Source organism: Barbatula barbatula (assembly GCF_947034865.1).
Source record: "Barbatula barbatula genome assembly, chromosome: 2".
NCBI classification, from domain to species: domain Eukaryota; kingdom Metazoa; phylum Chordata; class Actinopteri; order Cypriniformes; family Nemacheilidae; genus Barbatula; species Barbatula barbatula.
This window is the reverse complement of record NC_136767.1, coordinates 14,868,980-14,889,466: the sequence shown is the minus strand read 5'-3', so window position 1 is coordinate 14,889,466 and position 20,487 is coordinate 14,868,980. Positions and strand designations below refer to the sequence as shown.

The window sequence follows — 20,487 nt, the reverse complement described above, 5'->3', positions numbered from 1 at the left end:
ATTTCCGTGTAATCCCCAAAGTACGCAAGAATTAGTGCTATAACCACCAGCGGAGACTAATTATTTATCTACAGCTAAATCTTAACTCTCATTCACGGCGATAAAGGGTTTTTAAACGGCGCTTTTGGATCAGACCCGGGAGGACGACTAGATGGAAGGAAAACTTTTGAATGTCCAAACATTTTGACATCTTCTTTGTTTGTATATGTGCGCACGCTTCTCTTCAATATGAATGAGGAGAAATGCAGCGCTCTGTATTGTATGGTGTCTTTAGCGACAGAAGTCCGCCTTCCAATAAACCGTCAATCAATCATCAGGAACTCTGATATTTTTTCTTTACAAAGTGATGTCGCCAACTACTGCCGTTGCATGCGAAATACAGTGTTTTAGTCATTTTTGCGGATCTGTGTAAACGCGGATTGTTTTGATAACGTTGTCGTGTGTACGTGAAACTTTTCAAAAACGCAAAAGAAATACTTTTCTGTTTTTCATCGTGTAAACGTGGCTTAAGAAAAATCAAGAAATGTTCAAATAGTTTCAGCTATCATTTGTAGGATTTATGACTAGCAGAATTTATTACTGAAGTGATGTATGAAGCACCAGTGTTTGCATGTGAGAACAAATTAAACACAACATTTCAGGCATGAAAGCGATTTTTTAAGGGACATTTTAAACTGTTTAAATGTTGTCTTTTCCAGGAAGCTGGCAAATGCAGGAAAGGAACTCAAAGATAACTTCCTGAGAGCCATGGCAGAGCGGGAGGAGGCAAACCGCAGCGGGGAAATGACTGTGAGTACATTATTACAGCACTACATTTGCTACGTAATGGGATTCCCCAGAATATTTCCACAAATCCATTAGGATGGGAACAAAATCCATACTGTGTCAAATTCAGGTGGGCAACCCCCTTTCCAACCCACACTCTAACACCTTACCATCTTTTTCAAGGAGAGAATAAAGAATGTACGTGTACTTTATAACGTCTTTCTTTATCAGCAAATCTGAACATACCTGTTTGTGTCGGGAAAAGAAACTTAATAAAGGAGTTGGCTAACTTTTGGCCTCTGTTCAGCACCTTTGGACCTGACAGCTCCATCACAAACTATGCCTTATTTATTCATTTACAAGCAATGGCACCCTAAAAGTACACTTTGCAACAATCGCAGGATTCTTTCTACGTAAATACGTAGTATTTCTGAATTCAAATATTAAACCTTTGTCATTAAATTGCTCATATGCTTAAATCTGTGGGGGTTTGCACAGGTCACTGTAGAAAGTCTGGAACAAACTTGTCATGATCGTTGTGGTTTTCGAGTCTTGTTGCAGGATCATGTCAGAACCATGTGTTTTATGTGGAGAAAGGGCATGGCATTGTTTGGTTTTGTCATGCCATGCTCTTTCTCCGGTGTCTCCTGGCCCCACCCCCTTGTTTCTGCGTGAGCGTCCCATTAGTGTTTCATTCCCCTCACCTGCCCCGTGTAATCCTCCCGTTAGCTTCCCCTTAGTGTTTCATCCCAGTCATCTGCCCGTCACTCTCGCTGTGTAATCAACCCTCATTAGTGTTTCCCTTTATTTTGCCCCGGTTCTCTCTGTTCCTTGTTGGTTCATTGTTCCTTGTTCATATGTTTACCTCACCATTGTGTTCCGGTTACCTTGTGCCGGTTTGCTGTGGACTTATTATTAATTGTTTTGTTTTATCCCCCTTGGGGGAGGTTTTAGGTTTTAGTTCTTGTCATGATTTGTCCTGTTTCTCCCCATCGTGGGTTTTTTGTTTTACGTTAAAAGGTTTAATTATTATTTAACCCTTCATCTGCATGTGCTTGGATTCTGTCCTAATCCCTGACAAAACTAGTCTAAAGGTTTTATCTGGTAAATTGTTGCCTAATAAATAATTGTAAAATTATTCTCGTGCCTGTTTTACTGTATGTTGTCATAGTTTGATATACAGAATTATCACAATATCCAAGATAGTTTTGACCACCATGATGTCCTTGTGTCCTGAGACTTCTAATAGATGCGACTGTGGCCAACAAGGGTCCTGTTTGATTAAATAAGTCCCTAATTAAAAGATCTTGTTTGTATTCCCCTCCTACGCAGAACGCAAAGGTTTATTATATTTGCTTCATGGGTCATAAACCCGTAAGAATTACAGAAATCTAATAAACCTCTGGAACTCAAAACCAGAGAAATAAATGAAACTTGGAATTTAAACTTGCGTCTTATTTGACCTGTCCAGCCAGGAGCCAAACGTTTATCGGTACTCATCTTGTCACAACCAGTTACAAAACACGTTGACATTTATGCATTTGGCAGATGCTTTTATCCAAAGCGACTTAAATTGTATTATACAACTGTATATATTTACAAGTGTTTTACCCGACCCTCTTGTACTAACCCCAGTGGGATGTGTGACTTCCTAACAAATGCAGAGCACACAGCAAGCTGAGCCATTGTCTGCTGACAGATTTCCACTATTTCACTATTTCAGAAGCCCCAATTCAGCGTTATAAACCAGTATATTTGAGTGCAACTTGTTCTTTGCGTGTTAAAAAAACTGTGAATCAAGAACTGTCTAAAATATATCTTCCATTGCGTAAATAACACATAAAATGTGTTAAATTATTTTATGGTGCTTCTTTGGATCAAATTAGAACCGTATGTATACATTCCAGTCAAACGCACATGTGAGTGTTCAGTAAACTTAATATATTCTGGCAAGATTTGTCTGTATATGTGTTGCAGAAATGTTTTACTGGCAATTTATTTTTAAGAGATATCATTAAGCTTTATATTCATGCTCCTCATCTAGGTCATATTTCTAGCCATCTGCATAAAATATGACAATTTCATATGAGCATTTTTTATTTATTTGTTAATATTCAATAAAGCATAGCTTGCAAAATAAGGAACAGACTTCCCTTCTTGTAAAGGAAAGATTTGTTAATTTTATATGTTCAACTGGCTTTATCATAATGTGCTTTTTTGAAAGTATCACAATCGTGAACACAGTCGTAACTATGATGAGATAAGAAACTGCAGTGAACTTCATGTTTCTGTTTTTCTCTTGTAAAGTAGTTTACAAGCACTATATAGGTTCACCTTTTCCTTTTCTTGATGTTCCTGAATTTCCATTACATCTCATTTCGATAGCTTTTGATAATGTGATCTAATGCTTGCTTTTTCTTTCCAGTGTTTAAATAGTGTCAGATTTGGGGAAAAGTAATATATGATGACTCTAATTACACACTGTAAAAATTGTTCTGTAAAATAACGGTAAAATACTGGCAGCAGAGACGCCAGTAATTTACTGTAATTTTACGTTATTCATGCTGTGAAATTATTTTACGGTATTTTGCTGTAAAAACGAAATACATTGCATTGCTGTTTTCCCCTTATTTAACGGTAAAAGACTGGCAGCAGAGACGCCGGTAATTTTCTGTAATTTTACGTTATTCATGCTGTGAAATTATTTTACGGCATTTTGCTGTAACAACGAAATACAGTGCATTGCTATTTTCCCCTTATTTAATGGTAAAATACTGGCTCAGAGACGCCTGTAATTTTCTGTAATTTTACGTTATTCATGCTGTGAAATTATTTTACAGTATATTGCTGTTATAATTAAGACAATAGGCTACACAACCTTTTTTAACTTAATTTTTATTGCACAATATTGTCCTTTGGGCTACACATGTCTGCTCAACATCAAATATATATCATATAAAATATTAATAAAATTATTGTCTTAGAAAGGACTACTCTTTTATTTAAGAGCAGCAACACAAAAAAAGAAACAAGCAACCAAGTCTTTCAGTAGCAAAACAAATAATCGAATCTTGGCAATACCAATGGCAATAAACAGGTTTAACAACAGAGACTACCCCCTCTAAACTTGACATATTTAAAACATGAGAGTACATGTATTAAGAGTTAAGAGATACTGGTGCTGGCATTCAAAAATGTAATAAGGAACTATCCATCAATCTGATGCAGATGACTAAAACGTTGGTTGCTTGTTTTTCTTCCTGATGTATTCCATGAAACACTGTAAAACAGCAGAAATCACAAAGAACTCATCAAATTAATTTAGATTAATCATTGTACAACAACAACCTAGATAGCAATGTGATACTTTTATTCAGTGCGTGCATAATTATTACAAAAACAAACAAACATATGGAAGGAACATGATCAGAAAGCTTTCAAATGTCTCTGTAGTACTGGAGCAGACATTAAATAAATAAAATCCTGTGTTTTACAACTCTAAAATATCCTCAAATAACATAATCAAATAAAATATAACAGGGGCAAGACAATGAGGTCACCATTAACTTGGTTAACAATCTGTGAAATATTATTAAAATGATAGAAACATGCAGTTTTTTTGGTCTAAACAAAGAAAGACGTAATGTCCATTCTTGTTGAAGCAGGGTCTGAAGGGGTTAACACAGCCCATAATGCATTGCATAAACAGTACTACAGTACAAAACCGTATTGCAGAAAAACAGTTGATTACTGTTGACAGATGGCTGTAAATTAACAGTAGTTTTTTAAACTGGGAAATATTGCCCAGGATGCATTGTTTTCTACAGTATATTACTGTTTTAATAAAAAACAGTTTGTTACTGTCAGAATTAGGCTGTTTTTTAACAGCAATTTTTTACAGTGCACATGTTGTCTATAACGCCCATGCCAGTCAAAACTCAACCCCTTAACAACAAGTGTTTATTCATTTTCAGTTCTCATTTATATGGGGAATAGAGCAAGTTAACCCTTCCATAACCTTTTATGCTTCTTTATTCCCTCCCCCAAGAGTTGGCCTTTGTTCTAAAACACAGACATATGAGTCCAATATGTTTTGGCCTCCATGTGTTGTACAGTCCTTATGTTTGGAAACAGACCAATGTAATGTGAAGTTTAAATTACACATGTCAGTTTTATAAACACTGTGTCTAATGTATGTTCCAGCTTGTTTTAAATCTGCTGACGTACCATTTCCCTGAAAGGAACAAATGTTTTCATTTTTGGGTGTAAACTTAATCACAGGCTGAAATCTCATCAGAAACAGAGGCAAAAATGCTACTGTCATTTAACTTTTTATCAACACCATAAACTAAAGCCAGGGCGTTTAGAGTATCGTTGTTAGTCTTATCTCTCCCATCAGCTGAGCTCATAAAGCACTGGGCTGAGCCTACATTGTACTTTTCCTCCTCGTCCGTGTTGCGAAAGTTGCCCGGGTGCCAAAAGTCACACACAAACAAAAGGTGCACCTGGACAGCTTTGGCATTATTTACTCTGGGTAAGAAGTTAAGGTTTTTTTCCTTTATCAAATCCAGGTCACACCTGTGCTGGATGCCTGAGGGGCTCTATTGTTGGGTGGTACACATTTGAAACTGAAGGTGCTCTAACCCCTAACCCCACCCCACCCTCTTGTTTTTTGTTTTTGCTCTTTGGCCAATGATGTCAGCATCTTAATTTTCACAGCTAGTGGAGTTTTTTTCACTGTTCTTTCTCTATAGTTTAAATTTCATGATGAAATTAAGTCATCCAAATGCATTCTGGGTGGTACTGAGAGCGGCATTTAAAATGTCATATCATTGAAACAGTCATATCATTGATGGTTACACCAGATGTCCTTTGGTGTGACAGCAAACATTTAGAAAGAGCACTCTGTGTTGCTCATCCAAAATATAATTTACTGTTTATAAAATAAAATAGCATAAGAGAGATTTGTCTTCATTGTTAGTTTGTTTTCTTAATTTTTGCTATGTTACACCATAGGACACGTGTGGTTTATTTGTCAAGAGAGTACAAATAAAAAAGAAATAGCACTCAGTGCCAATTGATAAATACATTTTCTAGTGCTGTCAAATCAATGAATCGTCATTCATTTTTACAAATAGTTATAGGAATAACTTTTGTGTTTGTATAATGTGTGTGGGCCATGTATTTTTATATGTGTATATAAATGGTTAGTTGACTTATATGCAAATTTGAATGATGTTCTGATGGTAAAAAAAACCTAACAATGAAGATAAATATATCGTATGCTAGTTTATATGATACATTTAAATAATCATAATATGAATATGAACTGTCAATGTAATATTAACAGTTATTTTTCAAAATGTTGCTGTCAATCTATAGGACACATTTATATATGAATATATATATATAAATAAAATCCATATAATGAATGCAACGCAATTTGTGTACACTTTCTCTACAACATATATGAATTTCTAGCTACAAATGAGGGTTTTGACACCTGTTAGACCACGTGAAGACTTAATAGGTGGCACTCAGGTAACATAAAAGCCATTGTGATTATATCTTCATGCACTTTATCTAATCTATTTTCACCTGCAAATGAGCCTCTAATTACCCATGAACAGACTTTGTTTTCTTAAGCAAACATTGCTGGCATTACTCGGCAGAGATAGGACGATGTTTTCTCCTTTCCAAAACCTTTTGTTAGATGAAAACACTGTTCAGAAATTCTTCTGCTGAATGTTATAAAAAAACACGACCGCTTTGCCATTTATTTTCTCACAAAGCAGGTGCTTGTCCTCTGCAGTTAGTTCTGTATTGATAAGTTGTGTTCATGATGGTAAGTCATGCAGTTCAATGGCATTAAGCATAGAAATGAGTGAATTTCCCAGCCATATACCATTACAGTTAGTGTGTGTGTCCCGGTCAGTCACTCCTTTGTCCTTGTAATGGCCAGTAAAATAACAATAGCATGTTGGTTTCAAAGCACTTGACCAAAGGTGGAGGTCCCTTAGAAAACAGTCATGCAGAGCTATCATGTGACCTCCTCTTGAAAGGCCCACAAAGACTTTCAAAGTATTGAGGGTTGGGGTATCTGACCCCCCACCCCCCCCACACCACACACCACCTCAAGTTTGGATCCATTCATAGAATAGAGACACAAAGACGGCCCTTTGTAAAAATGAATTTAGATATGCTTTGTATAGCCCTTGAAGGGTTTTCCATTTTGTGTGTTGACACAAAATATTTTCATAGATTTCTTATTACTTCAATAATGCGGTTCATATGCAACAGAAACAAAAATCATGTGAGAAAGATTTAGTCACATTTGCTAACATTTAATATGTAAGACCATGAAGAGCTGTCAAAATTGAGATCAAATCAAAAATAAAATGAAGTCAAGTTTGGGGTATATAAGCCGAAATAGAAATGACATGATGTCGTCTCTGCTAACATGGAAGAAGTCTCCCTGATGTTTTCCTGTAGCCTGCGTCTCTAATGAACAGCTGCAAAAGCTTCTGACCATCTTCTCAAATATGTGCTGGAAGATTTTGAGAGAAGATGAAACAGGATACACTTAATCTAATTTCTTAAGTCTTTGGGTTTTGTTCCTCTGCTTGGTGTGTTCACCGAAAAGACTTCACTGCAGAAGGACACCACTGTAATATTTTTCATCTGGATACACTCTAGAAGATGTACATCACCGATAAGTGCTTTGTAACATTGTAAAATCTGAAAATACACATGAGTTGGAATCTTGGCTCAGTTTAAAATGTTCATTTCTATTCCAATAAACATAAAGCTCAGGCTTGTTTTCATGATAAACCATCACAAATGGTTATCATAAACTCACTGGTCGTGCTTCACTGATTTAAACTAAACGTAGCATCCTGCAGTTTCACTCTAATCGCTGTGTTGTGGCAACATCTTGATCTAATTCTTACATCGTAAATCACGAGACTCCTCAAGTGTTCAGAAGTATTAAAAGACTACTATCAAAAGTTTCTTCTGTCGTTTCCAACTCATTCTTTTAACGTCCGTTCCTTGCACCTGTTTATCAGTCGTTCCGATGGAATTCTGTCTCATCCACTTTTCCAACATCGTGATGTTGTTATTCCTGATACTCCTACCCACAGACATCATTTTTCAGCCTGACACATGACATGTGCTCTCTTACTTGTAAGGAACCATTTAACCTCTTTGCCCTGAAGGGTTCTTGGCTCTTCTATCCGAGGAATGTACACCTGCTCTATCAAGGCCTTCATTTTCCTCTCCGGATCTTTATAACCTATGCTGTAGAGTGCTCACGTCAAGAATGAGCTCAGCATGAGCTGGATATTGTTTCAGCAGCTGAAGAATTCTAAGCGATAAACACTTGATGGATAATAAATGATGTGCAACCACTTAGGTGAAAATGCTTGGCTTGTAGCTATGAATTATATCATGTAAAGCAGGTTGAAAGTTCAAGCGCTCCCTCATGATATCGCGCCGTAGCGCCTGCGGACGTGTGGCTGGGGCTTTGCGTGAAGCTCGCTTGTTGGTAATGGCTGTCCATCCGACTGGGAAATGCAATTGCACTCGAGCAGGCTCAGGAGCTCACAAAGCACATTCTTTGGAATCCTCTTTGTTTTATCAATACATAGTGGCCTGCTTGGATGTGTATTATTCCACCTGAGCAAATAGTGCACACCATTTCACCCACAAAGCATATCTTCAGTGAGAAGGGCCTCTATCTTTCTCCCTCTATGCTGATGTGTCTTAAATCTACAAAAATCTTTGCAATTCTAAAGATGCTTGAAAGGATAGTTCATCCAAAATGTAACTATTCATAATCTACTCAATATCATGTCATTTCAAATCTAGATGGCTTCCTTCTTTGAAAAACGTTGGTAACTAATCAATATTCGTCCTCATTGATTTTCAAAGTACAGACACAACACCTACAAAACCATCTTCTTTTTCGTCTACAGAAGTAAGTCATTCAGGTTTTGAACGACATAATGGTTAAATTATTTTTGGGGGGCAAACAATCTTTTGAAAAGTCCTTTAAACACATTTTGTCAAGATTCCTTTTATTAGGTATATTATGAACCTTGTGTAAAAATCTAGTGCAATAATGACTTATTGGTGCCAACATTTTAATTTAGTTTCTTAGAAAACCACGATTTACAATCATTTTACAATAATTTTACATTATTTGGACCGAATAATAATAAAAAGAAATCAATAAGACTCCAGCATAGATTGAAATTCCTTCAGTTCTGTATAAAAAGCTTCCCAGGATGAGACCTCAAGAAGCTGAATGATTAAAATACCAAGTGTACGATATATATTTATGAAGAATTTATTTTTCAAAAATCATGTTTTTTATTATGCATTCCAATCAACATCAATCAAACTGCAGTGGCTTTGTTTCGATTAAAGCCATAATAATTTTATAAACATTTTATCTCTTTTTGGATATAAACTCATCATATATACACGCTATATAAGACAGAGAAACAACGTTTTTATTGTAATCTATGCCATATTGTGCCATATTTACCTATTTTGGTGTTAAAAATCTACTGTCAGAATGTACTGTAAAGACATTTGCTGAAAAGGCATGGACACAGTTGTTTTTGCGACTGACCTTGCTGCACATACAGGTAGGAGTATTCTGCTTTATTCTGAATGGTTTTGTACCTCTGTTTTTAAGTTTGACTCTATGCCTAAAAAGCATCTAATGCAGCTCAAGTTTGGTCGATAAATAAGTTAAGAGGCATTGTTTGTGTTGTGTCGTGAGGAATTATTTTGGAAGAATTTTCCTCCCCAAAACCTATGGCTTGTTATAATCAGCATCAGCAGTGTTATATAAGTCTCTGTATTCTCCTATATTCCCCAGAGTTAAAATGTCATCATTGTTCTCTTGAATCCTATCAACCTATCAACTTCCCACTTCCAGTCACCATCTGGCGATGTTGATATCACCACTCATTCCAATTCCTTGCTCTCATATATCTCCACTCCCTGACAAATTCGAATCTGTTCATCATCTTCAGACAGTGGAAGACCTGCAATCTTTTGTGGACGACTGACAGGCATTCTTAAGTAAACATTTTCTGACTGCTGTCACTCTGTGGTGCTCATTCAACTATGCCGCTGTGAACACTAGGCTCTAGATTTCCCTGTCGTCTGCACCTTACACTCAGCCAACAAGCTTTTTTGTTTTTTAGCAGTTTGCTTTATTCAGCATGACTTGCTGTTTGTTATGCAAACAATGAGGAAAGAAATTATTTAAAGAGAGGTGTTACGAACACGCCAGGCTCCACCCAAGCATCACGAGCAACCTCTCCCGAATTCTGATCACGCTCACCTGCAACTCATCAGCACCTCATCCCTGCCTGCACTTAAGCACCACAGATTCCCTCACTCTCTGTCCGGTCTCGTTAACGCTACCCGTAATGTCAAGGACTCCTACAAACGACAAAACCTGATTCCAAGGCTCTAGTCTTCCTCGTCGTCTTCCTCGTCGTCTTCCTCGTCGTCTTCCTCGTCGTCTTCCTCGTCGTCTTCCTCGTCGTCTTCCTCGTCGTCTTCCTCGTCGTCTTCCTCGTCGTCTTCCTCGTCGTCTTCCTCGTCGTCTTCCTCGTATCCTGTCTCCGGTGTCCTCCCTGGTTCCTGTTTTGCACATCCCTAATCCTCCTCCGCGAGGTCTTAAGTTTATTTATTAATAAACCTTCTTGTGTTACAGACTTCTATTCTCCGTGTCTCTCTGTCGTAACAAGAGGAGAGTGTCCAAACAAGATTATTCGACAAGATGGTGTTTACACATGGACATATCTTTGCCTGCACTGATCAGATAGCTAGCAGTGGGTGTTAAAAACCTCCAAGATGTTTTCAAGATGGATATCAATTCTGTCCCGCATATAAGATGCAACGTGGCCAAGTTTAAATGAATCTGGTTGCTCAGGCCACATAAGTGAACTTTATTAGAAACGGAACTGCGCCAGCATATGGACATTTGGAGACCCCGCATTCCACAAGTGAGCGAGCAGTCAGAGATGAGACACATGTATAGAGCAAAAGCCGATTTGCCATATGTTGAGAGTTCAATACAAACTCTCTAAATTCTATTTAAAATTTTTAACAATTATTTTTTTATGGTAGCATGTAAATTTGGTATTGTAGATCTAATTTATATCCCTTTTGCGAAGACACATATGAGACTCTGGACCCCAAAACCAGTCATAAGATTTTTACATCATCTGAAAAAAATGCTTTCCATTGATGTATGTGTATGTATTTGGCCGATAATTGAACAAATATATTTTGTTTCAACGCTCTCTATTGGCGTACCACTGTAAAGACAAAATAGATGAACCCAAAAGCAGAAATTCTAAGCTTTTCATGGATCCCAAACTTGTGTAGGTAAATTCCAAAGAGAGGGCATGAGCTACAATTTTTGTTCACGACTAATGTCATAATATATTTACATTAGGAATTTTACTAAATATCTTTATGGAACACAATCTTTACTTAATATCCTAATGATTTTTAGCATAAAAGAAACATTTATCATTTTTACCCATACAATGTATTGTTGGCAAATATGCCCGTGCGACTCATGACTGGATTTGTGGTCCATGGTCACAATTACGTGGTTTAGTGTAAATGGAGAAGCCTGTCAACATTAAAAAAAACACTCTCATAGGTCCTTTGTGCTAGAAGCTTATTATGACTTACGGCTGGGGTATTCAATTCCATGAAGTCCGGTCTATATTTTCTTCCCGCTTACATTTAAAAAAAATCAATAAATAGTTTATCAATTTAGCCCAACTACGTTGTGTCGACAGAATGGGGTTTGACTTGAGAACCTATCATCTCTGACTGACTTGAACAGGCCAATGAAAATTGGCGAATTAAATTTGCATGCCGGACTACCCCCGGATATCCGGGTATAAAATGGAGCCGGCGTGCTGCATTCATTCACCTTTAGTTCTTCGGAGCCTTCGCATCCTGATGCTGACGACTTCGCAGACTTTCTTCAAGTGTTGCTGGTCTTACGACGTGGTGCAGCGGACTGTCCCTTCTCCTGTGACTTCACCTGGGCGTCTCGGCAACTTCCAAAGCTTCTCTCTAAAAGAGCAAATTTCTGACAGCGCGTCATGTCCCGCTGTGCTCGTGGATGCAACACACTCATCGAGGAGGGGGACGGACACGATGTCTGCCTCAGGTGTCTGGGACTCCGGCACGCTGAGGCAGCATTTGTGGATACGTCATGCCCGCACCGCAGACAGCTGCCACCTGGAGAGATCGACCAAGGCTCCCTTCCAAGGCGTGTAAGTTTTCGGCATCGCTGGTGTCGAAGGCTTACAACGCTGCGGGTCAAGCTGCCTCGGCTCTTCACGCTATGGCCATCCTGCAGGTCCATCAGGCCAAAGCGTTGAAGGAGTTGCACGAGGGAAAGTCCGACCCAGGGCTTATGCAGGAACTCCACACTGCCAGTGACCTCGCTCTTCGAGCGACGAAGGTGACGGCGCGGGCCCTTGGTCGTACGATGTCCACACTAGTGATGCGGGACGCTGAGAAGGTTCGCTTTCTCGACGCTCCCATCGCGCAGGGTGGGCTGTTTGGTGATACGGTAGAGGACTTCTCCCAGCAGTTCTCGACTGTAAAGAAGCAGACGGAGGCGATCAAACACATCCTGCCCCGTGCGACCCGGCCGCCTATCGCCCGCCAAAGTCCCGCGCGGCGTCTGCTCCCCAGCAGCCCCGCCCCTCTACGACTCAGCGCCCCTGCACAGGCGTTCTCCCGGAGAAGGACGTCGAAGAAGAGAGCACCATCCCGTCACCAACCTCCGCGGAAGCAGAAGCGTTCCTGACGGGGTGAACCCAGGGAGATAGAGTTCACCGGGCCCGACCCAAGCAACTACATCGCTAGAGGGTCGGTCTGGGACGGTGCCTGCCCCGTCCCAGCAACACCAGCCGGGCCCTTTTCAGGGCCTGGTGCCCACATTCTCACAAAAAGAGCATTCTCTCCCTCTGGGTCTTCCTCACAGCGCTCTCTCACCCTCCGCAGGATGGTGCTCGGCAACCCCACGTTGTGTCCCGGGCGAGACACACGGTCGGGTGTAACCCTCAGTGGCCACCAGCACCCTCAGCCAGACGGTGCGGTGTACCGCGATATCGCCAGGCAGGCACCTCGGCAGAGCCGCTCTCCTCCCCGTGGTCCCCCCCACGACGAGGGAGCCGTACTGCCAGCCATCGAACCACCCCCCACGGGGACAATGAATCAGATCGAACCTCTGGTCCCCCTGTCTCGGTCCCTGGGAGCCTGGTTGGCTCTTCCCAGACCAGCACGGTGGCTAGAGAGAACGATCCGTCTCGGCTATGCGATTCAGTTCGCCAAGCGCCCACCCAAGTTTCGGGACATCCTCTTCACCTCAGTGGGAGGGGTAGATGCTCCCGTGCTGCGGGCAGAGGTCGCTACCCTTCTGGCGAAGGGGGCGATCGAGCTCGTCCCTCTGGCCGAGATGTACTCCGGGTTTTACAGCCCATATTTCATTGTCGGGTCATCATTGTGGCGGGTTGCGCCCCATCTTGGATCTGCGTACCCTGAACAAGCACCTACACAAGCTGCCGTTCAGGATGCTAACGCAGAAGCGCATTCTGACGTCCGTCAGATGTCAGGATTGGTTCATGGCGATCGACCTGAAGGACGCGTACTTCCATGTGTCCATCCTCCCTCGTCACCGGCCGTTCCTGTGGTTCGCTTTCGAGGGACAGGCATATCAGTATCGTGTCCTCCCATTTGGTCTGTCCCTGTCTCCACGAGTCTTTACGAAGGTCGTGGAGGCCGCCCTCAGGGAGCAGGGGGTGCGCATACTCAACTATCTTGACGACTTGCTCATCTTGGCGCACTCGCGAGATCTGTTGTGTACACACAGGAACCTGGTGCTCTGGCACCTAGACCATTTGGGGTTGCAGGTCAACCGAGAGAAGAGCAAGCTCTCCCCCGTGCAGAGCATCCTCTTCCTCGGTATGGAACTCGACTCTGTCACCATGACTGCACGCCTATCTTCCGAGCGTGCCCAGTTGGTGCTTACCTGCCTGAGGAACTTCAGGCAGCAGCCAGTGGTCCCACTGAAACTTTTTCAAAGGCTCCTGGGACACATGGCGTCCTCGGCGGGGGTGGTCCCCCTCGGGTTGATGCACATGAGACCGCTACAGCACTGGCTACAGAGCAGAGTTCCCTGGAATGCGTGGCACATCGGCAGCAGGCGCGTCGCAATCACGCCCTTCTGCCGGCACACCCTAACCCCATGGTCTTCAATGACCTTTCTGCGGACAGGGGTCCCTCTTCGGCAGGTTTCAAGGCGCGTCATGGTGATGACAGACGCCTCCCTGCAGGGTTGGGGTGCTGTGTGCAACGGGCACGCAGTGTCGGGTCTGTGGACGGGCCCCCACCTGCGCTGGCATATCAAACGCCTAGAGTTGTTGGCGGTGCTGCTTGCACTGAGGAGGTTCCTACCCCTCGTGCAGGACAAGCACGTGCTGGTCCGGTCGGACAGCACGACTGTCGTGGCATATATCAACCGACAGGGTGGTATTCGTTCACGGCAGCTATCACAACTCGCCCAACGCCTCCTCCTGTGGAGCCAGCAGGTGACGAAGTCTCTGTTAGCCACTCACATCCCGGGCGACCTGAACCAGACAGCCGATGCGCTCCCTCGTCAGTCGACACCCCGCAGAGAGTGGCGGCTCCGCCCCCGCGCAGTCCAGCTCATTTGGGTGCAGTTCGGGCAGGCACAGGTGGACCTGTTCGCCTCCCTGAACACCACCCATTGCCTGCTTTGGTACTCCCTGACCGAGGCCCCCTTCGGCACGGATGCCTTGGCGCACAGCTGGCCGCGGGACAAGCGGAAGTACGCCTTCCCCCCAGTGAGCCTCATTGCACACGTCTTGTGCAAAGTCAGGGAAGAGGAGCATCAAGTGCTACTAGTTGCGCCTTACTGGCCCAACCGGACTTGTTTCTCAGAGCTGATGCTTCTGACGACAACTCCCCCCTGGCCGATTCCCCTGACGAAGGACCTTCTTTCTCAGGGGAAGGGCGCGTTATGGCATCCGAGACCAGACCTCTGGAACCTCCATGTCTGGCTCCTGGACGGGACGAGGAGATCCTGAGTGGTCTACCCCCAGCGGTGGTGGAAACCATTGTACAGGCTAGGGCCCCGGCCACGTGGTGGTTATACGCATTTAAGTGGCGCCTCTTCTCGTCCTGGTGTTCTTCTCGCGGAGAAGACCCACGCATATGCTCGATCGGGAGCGTGCTGTCCTTCCTGCAGACGAGACTCGAGAGCAATCTCTCCCCTTCCACGCTGAAAGTGTATGTAGCCGCAATTGCCGCTCATCACGAACCAGTTAGTGGGAAGTCTCTGGGACAGCACCACCTGGTCATTAGATTCCTCAGGGGCGCGAGAAGGTTGAATCCGCCTCGACCGCGCACCGTACCCTCTTGGGACCTTAATGTGGTCCTGGCGGGCCTCCAGAGGCCCCCCTTCGAGCCCCTCGGAGATGCCGCTCTTTCTCACCTCTCGGTGAAGACGGCTCTCCTAGTGGCGCTCGCTTCCATCAAGAGGGTAGGGGACCTACAAGCATTTTCCGTGGCCATGGATTGCCTAGAGTTCGGGCCTGGTCAATCTCACGTTATCCTGAGACCCCGGCCTGGCTACGTGCCCAAAGTTCCCACCACTCCCTTTCGGGACCAGGTGGTGAACCTGCAGGCGCTCCCTTCTGGGGAGGAAGACCCAACCCCTTCCGTGTTGTGTCCAGTACGCGCGCTGCGCCTCTACTTGGACCGCACGCAGAGCTTCAGGAGCTCTGAGCAGCTTTTTGTCTGTTTTGGAGGTCAGCACAAGGGGAGGGCTGTCTCCAAACAGAGCCATCACTATGGCTTACCGATCACAGGATCTCCAGTGCCCGCTTGCAGTGAGGACACACTCCACCAGGGGTGTGGCCTCCTCGTGGGCACTGGCTCAGGGCACCTCTCTGGCAGACGTATGTAGAGCTGCGGGTTGGGCTACGCCCAGCACCTTCGCGAGGTTCTACAGCCTCCGCGTGGAACCGGTATCAGCCAGAGTCTTACAGGACACCGCCAGGTAAGTCCGGCAGCCGGTGGGCGTACGCCTGCGATAGCGCCCCTCCCCAGGTGAGACGCGGCGCTATCTAGCCTCTCCTCTTCCCCCCACTGGGTGAAGAGTAGGCATTCCATCCATCACTAAGCACCCCTCGGTGGCGGGCCCGGCGGAGCAGCCCTGCCTCCCTTGGCCTGTTTCTGAGCTCTAGCAGTGGCTCAAACAAGGCCTAGTGCTCCACACGTAGTAACCCCCCCACAGGGCGGTGCCGTCTGTTGTCTTCTCATGAATGGCTCTCACTCGATGGCCCATGACCTCTCCCAGGTGTACTTCACCTGCTCGCGACACCCTCTCGTGTCTGCATGTTTCCCACGTGCTCTCCCTTATCCGGTGAGACCGTGTGTGGATCTCCACTAAAGCTCCTCCCTGCGGTAGGAAGTGGTCTCCGTAGCGCGTTCCCTCAGGGGGGAATGACGCTTCCCAGTGGCCCTTACGGTGCCGGGAGGCTTCTCGCTGTTAAGAGAACTAGGCTGCCGTCCGTGACGGCCGGTCGAAGGGGCTCCCATCTTTTAAGAAAGCTCTGAACTCCTTCCCTTCCACTGGAAGGTTGCAATTCATGCTAGCGCTCACGTCTGACACGCCCAGGCCAGTCAGCCTCGCTTCGCGAGGAATTGTGACGCGGCACAGCGCTGTGGCGTTTTCCGAGGAACCCCATTCTGTCGACACAACGTCGAGAGACCGACAGAAAGGGAACGTCTCGGTTACGTATATGTAACCTCCGTTCCCTGATGGAGGGAACGAGACGTTGTGTCCTTCATGCCACAACGCTGGCCGCCCGCTGCAGCAGTCGGGGCAAGATCCTCAGGCTCCTCAGCACAAAAGGTGAATGAATGCAGCACGCCGGCTCCCTTTTAAACCCGGATATCCGGGGGCGGAGTCCGGCATGCAAATTTAATTCGACAATTTTCATTGGCCTGTTCAAGTCAGTCAGAGATGATAGGTTCTCAAGTCAAACCCCATTCTGTCGACACAACGTCTCGTTCCCTCCATCAGGGAACGGAGGTTACATACGTAACCGAGACGTTAGTTTATCCATAATATTTTAACTTTTTACACAATCCCTTATCCCTGTAGCAATCATAGTGTTCAGTAAGTATTAGGGAATTGACAACCTACTACTTACTGCACTGTCGTATGGGTTAGAGGATATGTTTATATGTGTACTCTTTACCCTCAGGTAGCAATCTAATATGGAAAAAAAATACATGAAATGTGTACAAAAGTGTAAATACCCCCCACCCCCATTTCATAAGCATGACTGTGTTCATGTAATGGACCAATACAAATATTTGCATCCAAATTTGAGTAAACAGAAGAACAAATGAATAGCTTTCCAGCTTATTTGAATGCTTGGTATTTTGTCCAGTGGTCCAGTAATATTTTGTTTGCTGCTGAGGTATTTAACATTGGTTGAGAATGTGTTGAGAAAACATTGAAGACTCTTCCTCATCATGCATCAGAAAAACTGCTTTGGGGTCTCATGGTCAATTTTGAGGGAGCGTCTTACTAGATTTCCAGGCCAATGCAAACAGTGTCATGTTTGTACACCTATTTCCCCAGAGAATGCGAAAAAAAGGGCTGCAAGACTTTAATCAGAATCTTTAAACAGCCAGGCCTTTGATAACAGCCCACGGGTACATTTATCTTACTTCTCTAAAGGGTGTAATGGCTTATGTCATCCACTTTGATCCTACTTTTGGAACATGATGTTGGAGTGGTGCTGAAGATAACAACAGCCATCCTGTGTTGTGCTGCAAGGCTTAAAATATTCCTTAAAGAGAAAGACGTCAATCCTTGACATCTCATTCAGCCGGTGTAAGATACATTTTTTTTGTCATTTTCCAGTGGATTTTTCAACCTCTTGACCCTCCTGCCTATAGAGGTGCGGGGATACAGTAAAGTCCTGCAAAGTGGTTGGGCAATAATATTTGTCTTGGAGAGGCAATGAGCAATGAGGCCAACAACAGCAAAAGTTCTCTTGACAGGTGTCAGGGATGAGAGTTCTTAGAATAACACATTGCAGAGTTTTGCACCAGAGTAGCAAGGGAGAAACTTGAGAGTTTACAATGCAAAACAGCTAAAATCCTGCTTGCTTTGACATAAATTACAGCATAAGGATAATTTATCGTGAGTATGATGTATCGCAAATATTTAAACTCGCAAAACCTTTTCACTTTTAATAGCATAATCTGTTAAATTATACCTTGTAAATCTGAGGGACTCATGACATTTTGTCCTAATTTGAAGCTATGTGTAGAATTTCTTTAAACAATCTTTGCGTGTTTGATCTTCCTTAAACAGTTTAATCCATAAGAAAATAGTTTAAGCAACAAATAAATGGTTGATGGCTATTATAATGAATGATGGCTACAGCTTTAAAACTTAAACACTAATAACAAAATTAGCGTATGAGTGGTCAGCATTCTATATCGGTAGATGCCATGTGAGGCTTTGTGTGAGAAACATGCCAAAATTGAAGCAATTATTTACTGATCTGCTACACGGGTTCAATACAAATGATTCATACCAGTTTTGTGAACTGTATAAAAGTTCAGAGCCAGTTCAAAAGAATTATTCAATTGGAACTTGCCAAAATTCAAGGTATCAAGATGATCCGTAAATTATGATCATTTATTTTGGTCCATTTTACACTGAACTATTCCCCTAAACACTAAAAGCTGAATATTGTTCAACGTGAAAGATTCCTTCTGTTTAAACACATGGGAGGAGATAATGAGAGCGCTGCTTTTATTAGACAGGACAGGGGTCATCAGCAACTTCCTGTTTAGCAATGGAAGCTTGTGTTATGTACATTGGAGAAATTCACGATCCTCTGGATGGATGCGTGCTGAAGCCGAATCAGAGGATTTTTTTTCTTTTTGCTTTGTTGTGTACAGCTGTTACTTATTCAGATTGATTCCAGGGCTGAATCAAGACAGACTGAAAAACCACTGAGATTGCAAGGGGCAATTCATCGTAATTGGCTGTAAAACTACTTTCGAATTACAGTTGTTAGAAGGTCACAGTTTTAAAATGCAGTCAACCTGTGATGCTTTAAGAAACCATTATAAAGGAAATGAACAGAATCAATTCTGAAGTGTCGTCATACTGAAGCTTGTAGTAACATAAAAGGTAGCCTATATACAATTCATTAAACGAAATAAATCAGGTTAAAACTACATGTTCAACTCCCAGAGGCACAATATGTACAACTTGTCTAAATATTACAAAACAAGTACATTTTTATTTGTTTGTTTTTAATATCAGTGAACAGAGGGGAAATTAAAATGTGTATAAAAAGTAGTTCTTTGTAGTACAGCTGAGTTGAAGTTTTAGATATAGTTTGTCTTTTCAGTGGGTGGTTGTGGTGGTGGTGGTGGTAAAACTCAGCTGTGGTTGTGCTTGTTGAGGTTTAGCCTGGTTTACCTATTAGGAGGACCTATCACTCATTTAGATATCCATGCGTTTAAAAATCTACAATATCTGTGTGCTACAGGAAGCTCATTTTCTGCCAGATGGCTCACTATCATTGTTGTTTCTTAAAGTATTTATGTATGTTGAGACTAAGTGATTTCCACTCTGAGAAACAAGCCAAGTGGAATGAAGTAATGGTCTTAAATATAGGGCAAACTTGTCTTCCTTCTTGAGCCTATCATGCTTTTCAAAGGACTAATCATAACCTTGTCTTGCTTCTGTTTATTTTTGTATTCCTGACCTTTAATTATAAAGCTAAGAATCAATCTGTAACAAGTCTTTAATTTGTTAAATTGTTTTTGACCGCTGAAATTATTATCCGTATTTAGCCTCCAATAAAATGTTACCACATTTGCAAGCCCTTATGCAGACAAATACGTTTTATTTTATTTTCCGCGAGTCACTTGCTTATGGTTTAAGAGTTAGATGCTGCATGTTAGATAATTGATCAAATTACTGTCTGCTTATTTTAGAAAAGGGTTGTATGTTGATGCAAACATGATTGTCTGTATAGCCTCTTTAGGACTTTACCTGCCTTATACCTGTTAAAATTGCATTGTACGTTATCGCATTTGTTTTGTTTTTTACCACTTAAAAATGCGTTTTTCAGTTTTATATTAAATGCAAAGCCTATACCCTTTTAGTTGTTTTGGAATAAAAGCATCTGTCAAGTTAATGACTCACTCTGAACAAACATTAACACGTTTATGAAGTGACAAATCTATAGATATTCTTACTTGTTTTCATAGCTGTGGGGTAGGCAGCATGTCCTTTGTGTATATATTTGTTCTTTAAGAAAGCTTCTTATTCTGATTCCCTGATATGAAAGCACACACAAGTTTAATGCAGTAGTATTAGACAACTGTAAAATACATGCAAACAAGTCTTTCAGAGCATGTGTTTGAACAGCGTGTTTGTGTGCATATTGTACCACACAAGTAGATATGGTCATTAGTCATCAAGAGCCGCCCTGCCAGCGTTCACACTGTCATGCCACTTGCTCTGTCACACCGAGTAAATATAAATAGCTCCCGTAACCACATGCAGTCCAGTGATAGTAACCCTAT

General features: G+C 42.7%; 1 protein-coding gene across 1 annotated transcript in view; it reads left to right on the top strand.

The window, feature by feature from the left end:
- The window catches only part of cfap299 (cilia and flagella associated protein 299), a gene marked incomplete at both ends in the record, with an annotated part of 58,616 nt that overhangs the window by 20,943 nt on the left and 17,186 nt on the right, over positions 1-20,487 (top strand). The window contains 1 exon segment of the mRNA XM_079471091.1: positions 699-789. Within this exon segment, the coding sequence (XP_079327217.1) occupies positions 699-789 (91 nt within the window).